General features: G+C 34.0%; 1 protein-coding gene across 39 annotated transcripts; it reads left to right on the forward strand.

Moving 5' to 3' along the window:
- The first annotated feature begins 461 nt into the window (after positions 1-461).
- Positions 462-7,648, forward strand: LOC114313713 (uncharacterized). 39 transcript variants are annotated; one of them, XM_082866068.1, is made up of 13 exons: positions 468-786; positions 2,193-2,337; positions 2,638-2,838; positions 2,945-3,088; positions 3,534-3,799; positions 4,774-4,930; positions 5,015-5,062; positions 5,709-5,761; positions 5,977-6,055; positions 6,202-6,286; positions 6,376-6,442; positions 6,527-6,632; positions 7,286-7,648. In XM_082866068.1, exons 6-12 carry the CDS (start codon positions 4,827-4,829, stop codon positions 6,604-6,606), a joined length of 516 nt encoding a protein of 171 aa, XP_082722194.1. In that variant the 5' UTR covers positions 468-786; positions 2,193-2,337; positions 2,638-2,838; positions 2,945-3,088; positions 3,534-3,799; positions 4,774-4,826; the 3' UTR covers positions 6,607-6,632; positions 7,286-7,648. The 39 variants fall into 39 exon arrangements, 38 of the variants coding, with proteins under 38 accessions (XP_082722192.1, XP_082722197.1, XP_082722167.1 ...); XM_082866072.1 differs by lacking the exon at positions 2,193-2,337 and having other exon boundaries at positions 484-786; positions 3,534-3,623; positions 3,704-3,799; XM_082866069.1 differs by having other exon boundaries at positions 488-2,337; positions 3,534-3,623; positions 3,704-3,799.
- Positions 7,649-8,230: the final 582 nt, after the last annotated feature.

Genomic DNA, 8,230 nt, shown 5'->3' on the forward strand with positions numbered 1-8,230 from the left:
TCACAAACAAATATTGTATGGCATTTTGAGAAATGCCAATAAGCTAAAAAAATTTCAAGCTATCTAATGTCAAAAAATAAATTAAACTCAATATAACATGCTATCAATTGGACCAATTTGAGATAAAATAAAAAATTTAATATTAAAATCAATTCAATTGAAATTAAAAAATTAAAATGAACACAATAGCAATGGACTAATAATGTAATTTGCCCTAATTTTAGTATTATTTAATGAAAAATATGCATGCAAGTGACATATATCATTCTTTGAGGTAAAATAATAAATTTGCTTAACTTGGTGAGTTAATTTTCAGTGAACATTTTTTTATCAAAAATACTAAATGGTATTGTTAATTGAACCAAATTAACAAAAAAATTTATTAAAAGTTAAAATTAATCTAAATAAAAATATAAAATTTTGATATCTATTTCTTATTTAAAATGTGAACAAATTTGTTTATACACAGCTATCCATGCTTCACTTCATTGCTCCACCAGGAAACACGGCAAAGAGGCAGAATCTGTAGAGCAATATTTGCAGAGCAGCTAGGGTTAGAGGCAAAGAGGCAAAAGAGAACAGTTAGAGAGAGAGAGAGATGGGCAGTTCGGATAAGGGAACAGGTGTGGTTGATTGCACTGTTGGAACAATTGTCTGGGTTCGGCGACGGAATGGCTGGTGGTGGCCTGGTAAGATTCTCGGTCCTGAGGAGCTCTCAGCTGCTCATCTCATGTCTCCGCGATCTGAGACTCCAGTCAAGCTTCTTGGAAGGGAAGAGGCCAGCGTGTAATTCTGTTTATTCCCTCTCTCTGTGTGCGTGGGTGTGTATACATGATATATGCATATTACACTTGAATCTTGTGATTACATGTTTTTAGCCATGTCCATTTGCTCATTGCTGCAAATTGACTGTGGTTTGTGAATTTTTGGGTATTTGTTTAAGCTTTGCATGATCAGCTGTTGTGATTAATGGGTTCATCAATATTTATTGAATGGTTGTTAATGACATCAATGGATGGGTACATATCGTGTTAGTTTAATTATTATTATTTTTTTTTGGATAAATAACAGGAAGGGTGCCTTTTCAGCATGAATCTGCAAATTGTCTTGAGTAGAGTTGTTATATAATTAGGCTATGGATATTTTATGCCCATATGATAATTGTTTGTGGAGGGTGTGCCATTGTTACTCATTGTGATGGTTTGATGTGTGGCTGGGGGTTGAAGTTGTGCTTCAAATCTTCTTTTCATTTCATAACGATTAATATAAACAATGCCCTCTTGGATTATTAGATTGAAGATGTGGCTTGATAGCTTATCAGTAGGCAAATATCGGTCATCAGCTCTGTAGAAAATAGTTTGGGATAGAGACGTCTTGGTTATTAGGCCCTTATTGGTGCAACTGGAAGGGGCTAAGACAAGTCCAAAAGCTAATTGGCTGAACTCAATGATAAATATACTTTGTGCACCCCCCTGCTGCATGTTTTGTCCTCCAGGCTTGCCATCTTCTCCATTATCCAGTCTGTTGCATCTTTCTCCATCCCCTTTAAAGCACACAAGTAGGTTTCCCCTTGCCATCACACTACCAAATCTGATTGGTCATTAGCAATTCTAGGGTGAGGATTTTGTATTTTTGGGGACTTACTGACAGTCTGGGACACCGATTAGTTGAATGTTTTCTTTCCACATTGTCTCTCTAAGCCTCCCAAGCTTGGTTAATATACTTGAGAGGCCCCTCTAGTCATAGCCAATTGGTTTTGAATTGGATGCTTTAACAGATTTATGCCAAAAGTTGGTTGATCAACTGCCTACTTTTGTTTCTATCCATTTCAATTCACACTTTTTTAACCATTTATGTACTTTTTCACTATTTGTTTGAGTAACTTATGTGGAGCTTGCTTATGATAAACTGTCTTATGTATCTGATGTCTAACTAATTTTGGTTTAATAACTTGTAATTTTCTCAATTTTATTTTCAAATATCTTTAATTGCGGAACCATTATCAGTGATTGATTCTTCAGTTTCTCTAAATGATGGTAGGAAGGTGCGGATATCATATAAGGTATTGCATTTCTATCCAAGTCGCAAGCTCCTAATGCACAGGAAAAAGTAAAAAAAGGATCAAGGAAAAGAATTTCTGGTTGCTATAAATTTTTGCCTAATATTCATAATTTATCCAATTAATAATGTAGGGGGTACCAGGTGCTTATAGTGAGGCTGCTGCACTCAAAGCCTACTCTCAATGCGAAAATGTTCCTTGTAACAAGTTTGAAGATGCATTCAAGGTTGATAATGATGTAACTCTTGTGGGCAGAATTTAGGACACCGCACGGAATTGTAATTTTTCGTAACATTTGAATAGTCTATTTTGTTTTTGTTGACATCTTTTTGTATATTATTAATTATTATTTTTGTGATGACTTCATATAGTGTGAGGACTCCATTTTTGGTAGTAAATGAATTCTAAAAGATGAATTTTTCAGTTCACATGCTGGGTAAACAAAATGAAATGATTGTACACACACAAAAATAAAAAGAACAAGAAAGAAATGATTTGATTCTAATTGTATCCAAAGGCTTCTTAGTTTAAATTGATGTACTCCTTCCTTCTTGTTTGTTCTTGAACATAATTTGCAGGCTGTCAAACTCTGGTTGGCTGATAAAACAGTTCTTCCGATTGAAAATTCTTTAGGTGGAAGCATCCATCGCAACTACGATCTACTCCTTTGGCATAAGCTGCACATAGTGGGTGAGGTTCAGCTGGCTGTTAACCTTTGCCTTCTAGCACTACCAGGTGTTCGAACAGAGCACTTGAAACGTGTTTTGAGCCATCCACAGGTCAGGTTTATTTATTTTATTTTTTTGTTTCTGAGCTGGATAGAGCATTGCTGAATTGAGTTTAATTGACCATTTATAATAAAAAAAGATACCTGCCATTTTTCAGACTTGTCATTCAGATGTCTGAAACTGTTCATCAATCTGGGGTTTTAAAATTTGTCCTTCCCTGGAGGAGCAAATGCTTGAGGTCATTTCCATCATTTTTCAACTTCGTTATGATTACAAGGTTACCAGGAAACAATTGCTTCAGGTCATTTTCATCAACTTTCAACTTTGTTTTGATTAAAGAGTTAGCACTGCTCTTAATTTTGATGTTGGATTGAACTTTAGTTTTGAAGTAAGGTTCAGTCTCTTTGCTAGTGAAAATTGAGATGTGAAAATCAAATAAGCTGAAGTAAACTTGAAAATCAACTTCTGTACTGATAAACATATTTTAAACTGTGAATTTGAGCTAGATATCTCTCCTAAAAATGACTAATTCATTACCTTAGAAATTTAAATTTTACAGGGGGGGGGGGGGGGGGGTGGTCATAATTGAGGAATGCTTTCTTTTATGGCATTTTTAGGACATATTTTATAATTTTTCAGAATATATTTCATCTAAACAAATAGTTTCTTATTTGAATGAGTTATAAATCCTTAATTTATTTTTATTTTTTTTCCGGTTTTACAAGATGACAAGTTATTGTTTGCAGGCACTTGCTTAAAGTGATATCATTTAAGTAAGTTGGGTGCTACAAGAGAAAAAGTGAATGATACTGCTAGTGCTGCTCAGATGATCTACAGTTGTGCCTTTGGCATCTTTTTTAACCTTTTTTATACTATAGGAAAACTTCCTGTTCTCATTGTATTAACTTTGGGTCAGTTGGTAGCCTCAAATGAACTGAGGGATGCTGGGGCTGTTGCAAGTGCTCGAGCTGCAGAAATTTATGGGCTAGATATACTTGCTGAGAGAATTCAGGTTAGTTTCTTCTTGACCTGTTTCTAAACTTCAAAGGCTCCAATTGCCTTGTTCTTTTAGCTGCATAAGGCATCTTCAACCTTACCACCATGTCAGTAGGAACTCTCTTATTATCACAAAGCTCATTGAGAAAAAGACATATGGAATGGGATCAAAGAAGTCCGAATGAATCTGTTTGAAATGCCAAGAAATAGGATAAAATAAATTAAAAGAAAAGAAAGAAAGACAAATTGGTAACATTGTAACTTCTATTTTTTGCTTAAATGGAGATTGAAACATTCAATTCAACTTAGTTAAGCTTCACTTCATCATGCAATACAATCCATTATCATATTTTACATTGTAATGTGCATAACATCAGTTAGAGTGCAGTCAGTATTTGTGTGATAGTCTTCTTGATGCAATACCTTATATCATTTATTACCGCATGGGTTCTTTCTGATTCCCTCAAAATCTTGCTTGAAAATAATTAGTTGATTGTTATTTTTCATGATTACATTTGATTTACATTAACCTTAAGGTTAAGACTTGGCCTAAGGTTAGGTGTGTTCTCAATCTTTCCCATTTCAAACGCACATTAATGTGTACTAATTGGGCGTTGTTGTTGTTGTGGTTGTTTTTTTTTTTTTTTTTTTTAAACATTTGATTTACATTGTTGAGTTTAGGAGATCGTGATATTGATAATGGGCATGGTTTTGATTGTTGTTGGTTGGTGCCTTTGGTTGTGATTGATTTTTTAAGCTATTGTTTGATATGGTCTAAAGACTTACGGTTGTAACTTTTATATAATTTGTTGTAGTGTGGTGAACCAATTGAGTGATTAAATCATATGGCTTGCTTATCTACTAGAGAAATGCATATCACTTTCAGTTGTGATCATCTTTACTCTGTCACTTTGTACTGGTTTATTTTTTAAATATTATTTATTCATTGTAAATATATAATTATTTAAGTAGTTAAATCTTGATTTACAGGTGGAAGCTATAGTTGTTCTAAAAAGTATCATTTTTCTCCAAGTCATACTGGGATGCTTGCTACGGGTTCCTATGGTCAAACTACTGCAATCTATAGGGAAGATAATATGGAACTGTTGTACATCTTACATGGCCAACAAGGTGGGGTTAGAGACATGTAAGTGTTCATATTATTGTCATTCATTTTGAATTCTTTCTGCAATATGAACAATTAACCTTTTCAAGCACAACATTCTGTCAGGTGCAATTCGCAAAAGATGGTGACTATTTATATACAGGGGGGCAACAGGTAAATTATTGTGTCGTTCATTTTGAATTCTGCTTCTTTTTTTTTTTTTTTTCCCTCACATGAAATGTACACTATAGGCTAGGTGGAATACAACTGATAGATGGTCCGCAACCATTTGAGCCTATGCAAACTCTACAATTTAATCTTGCATAGTTCATTTAAGGACACATACATTTTCTAAATTTGTTGTCTTTTGGTGTTAATATTTGTTATAAAAAAAATAAAATAAAATAAAAATAAAAATCCATAATATGATATTCTTAAGCTCCATCTTGTACAAAGACAAGCTAGATTCAGGAAACAATTCTAGATAGCTTGCACTCCTACTGATCTTATATTATGCCAATTGTCCATAAAATAGGATAACACCATCATAATATAATGATAATGGAGTTCAAATAATTAATGTAGACTTTCTTCCAGGCTTAGTTGTTCAATTAAAGCAAATGGATTTGTTTTTATGTTCATCTCCAAGCTATTTATTAAACCTTGTAATTGCTCTCTTATTTTGTCCTCCGTGAGCTATCTAGTTGCAGCTTACCCTTTAATGAACCTTATCATTATTTTTATAGCTGGTTATTATATGCTAACGTCTGGATAATATGCATGCATTTGACCAAAAAAATTATCCTCAAATTTGTTATAGGACCCTTACATACTCTGCTGGGACATACGCAAAGCTGTTGACATTGTGTTTAAGTAAGTACTGTTTTACTTTATTGGAATGGAAGTTCAGTACATGTGCTAACATGGGTATTGTTTATTGGAGCCAATAAAAAAAGGAAAGTAAGGAGGGTATTGTTTATTGGATTTGCCCACCTGCACCTATAAATATGTAACCTTATTTATCACATACACACATACAAGTATTTTTTTCAAAATAAGAGGAATTTATTCTAAGTTGTCCTTTTCAGTTCACTTCAAATTATCATATGCTTTTTTTTTTCCCTCCGGTGGGGATGGGAGAAGTTTTGGGCTGATGCTCACTCTTGGGTATGATGTAACTACATTTTCCAGTCTGTATTGCTTTAAATGGCTTGTTCTTTCTGTTCATGCAAGTTTTGGATTACCCTCTTTAATCAGTCAATTTAAAGAAGGGCTTTGACTGATTGTTTTGCCTGTGTGCATCCTGTAATTAGGCTGTATCGATCTTCAGAAAATACCAATCAGCGGATACTGTTTGATATTGATCCTTTTGGTCAGCATCTTGGTACAGGCAGTGAGGTATTATTCTAGTGTTCATCCTCGTCCCTTTTCCAAGTATGATGCTAAGCAGTTCAATGCTTTAGTGTTCTTGTATTCTTTGCTTTCAGGACGGATTGGTTCATATTTATAATCTCCAAATGGGGCAGTGGGTATCAAGCTTTCAAGCTGCACTGGGTAATACTTGTCGCGCAATGTTTAGTTTGCAGTACATTCTTATTTTCTTCTATTTCTAATGAATTCATATTCCTTCCCGTTCAGACACTGTCAATTGCTTTTCATTCCATCCATTTCTGCCAATGGCAGGCTCTTCATCAGGGAAGATTTGTAAGCTTCGATGATTCTCTCGAGGACTTCAGCTTGAGTGGTATCTCCTTTCCTTCCTATGTTTACTTTTCCCATTCCTTTCTTCTAATAATTGTGTTTGTTAAATTTGTAGTACACTCCTTTTGTTTTGGCGGAAAAGGTTTTTCGACCAAATAATATATATATATATATATATATTTTTACATTTTCTGGCTTATGGTATGATGGAAATAAAAGTCAACAGATATATTTCTGTGATTAACGGATAATTAGTTGATTTTGGCAAAAAAATGTTTTTCTTTCTTTAAATGCAAGACGCTTTCTAGATTAAAATGTTACCAATGCCACCATTATAGAACCACCACGACCCCCCTACCACCGCCACTCCTACCACTGTTACCCTACAACCACTGCCACCCTACCACCACAACCACAACCACAACCACAACCACCACGACCACCACCTACCTCAGCATTTTCAAGGTCACAACAAAACACACGAAAATGGTATTTTTTGAACATTTAAAAAAAAAAACATTTTCCTCAAAAAGATGTTTTCTGTAAGAAATTGAATTCCACCAAAACAAATATAGCATTTGTACTATTGGTTGTTCGAATTTTGTCTTTTATGATAAGACTAGTTAGGAAGAAAATGTGCTCAATGCACATGATATTCATTACTAATCATCTGTTTTTCGTGTTTGTACTGCATAGGTGATGAAAATTGTGCTTCCATTTGGAGTTTCGCTTATGCTTCAATGGCGGACAATGCTACCTGCATGGATTCTGGAGATTCAAACCTTTGCCAGGATCCTTGTATTGTTTGCAAGTTACAAAAAAGACTTAGACCCCCTTTTGGCAGCCACCCCCACGACCCCCTCTGCCTCATTGGTTGAAATTTTTTTTTTTATTTTTTTTTATTTTTTTTCTTCTCCCCCACTCACCAACCCCCACGTGTGTGTGGGGGTGGTGGGGGTGGAAATCTGAGGGGGTCTGTATCTGATCTGTTGCAAGTTATTTGTATAATTGCATTTACTATATTATAAACTTAATTATGAGCAAGTAAGATTGGTCTGATGTTCGATTTCTGTTGTATATTTACTAGCTTCAGTTCATGGACAGGTCCATTCGGTAATACTTAAGAGCCAGTTTTCTTGAGCTGATATTGAATTTGATATCAACAAAATTGCTCATTTGATAAATAACAACAGATATTAGACGGTAGAACAAAGATGAACTTTGCGACTCAATTATGTTGAACAATTTTCACTGTATTACGAATAAATTATGTTTGTTTAGTTAATAACAAATAGAAGAAATAAAGAAAAGGGAGATTGTTTGATTACAAAAATCAAACCAGTAAATAAAAATAAATAAATAAAATAGATTTTTATTTTGTTACAAAAATAAAATTAAAATTTGATATAAATAAATAATAAAACAGAAAATAAATCAACAACTTACTTTATTAACTTCTCAAACAAAGTTTTGATTAAGTCTAGTGTTTAATACTGTATTCGTAAGACAGATTCGTCTTCTTCACAGTGTTTTCAGATTGTGGACGTTTATTTTTCAGGATAAAATAATCAACAGTAAATAGCAGTAGCACTACAAACTATTCACGCAACGAACACACTTAGTGTTTACACTCTTTCTCAC

Source organism: Camellia sinensis, chromosome 4 (assembly GCF_055761805.1).
Source record: "Camellia sinensis isolate YWXY chromosome 4, ASM5576180v1, whole genome shotgun sequence".
Lineage (NCBI taxonomy): Eukaryota > Viridiplantae > Streptophyta > Magnoliopsida > Ericales > Theaceae > Camellia > Camellia sinensis.

Coding starts and splice junctions, on each gene's coding strand:
- LOC114313713 (XM_082866034.1), top strand. CDS start 3,614: ATGATCTACAGTTGTGCCTTTGGCATCTTTTTTAACCTTTTTTATACT. Junction 4,915..5,014: donor CATCTTACATGGCCAACAAG/GTGGGGTTAGAG, acceptor ACATTCTGTCAG/GTGCAATTCGCAAAAGATGG. Junction 6,287..6,375: donor ATCTTGGTACAGGCAGTGAG/GTATTATTCTAG, acceptor CTTTGCTTTCAG/GACGGATTGGTTCATATTTA.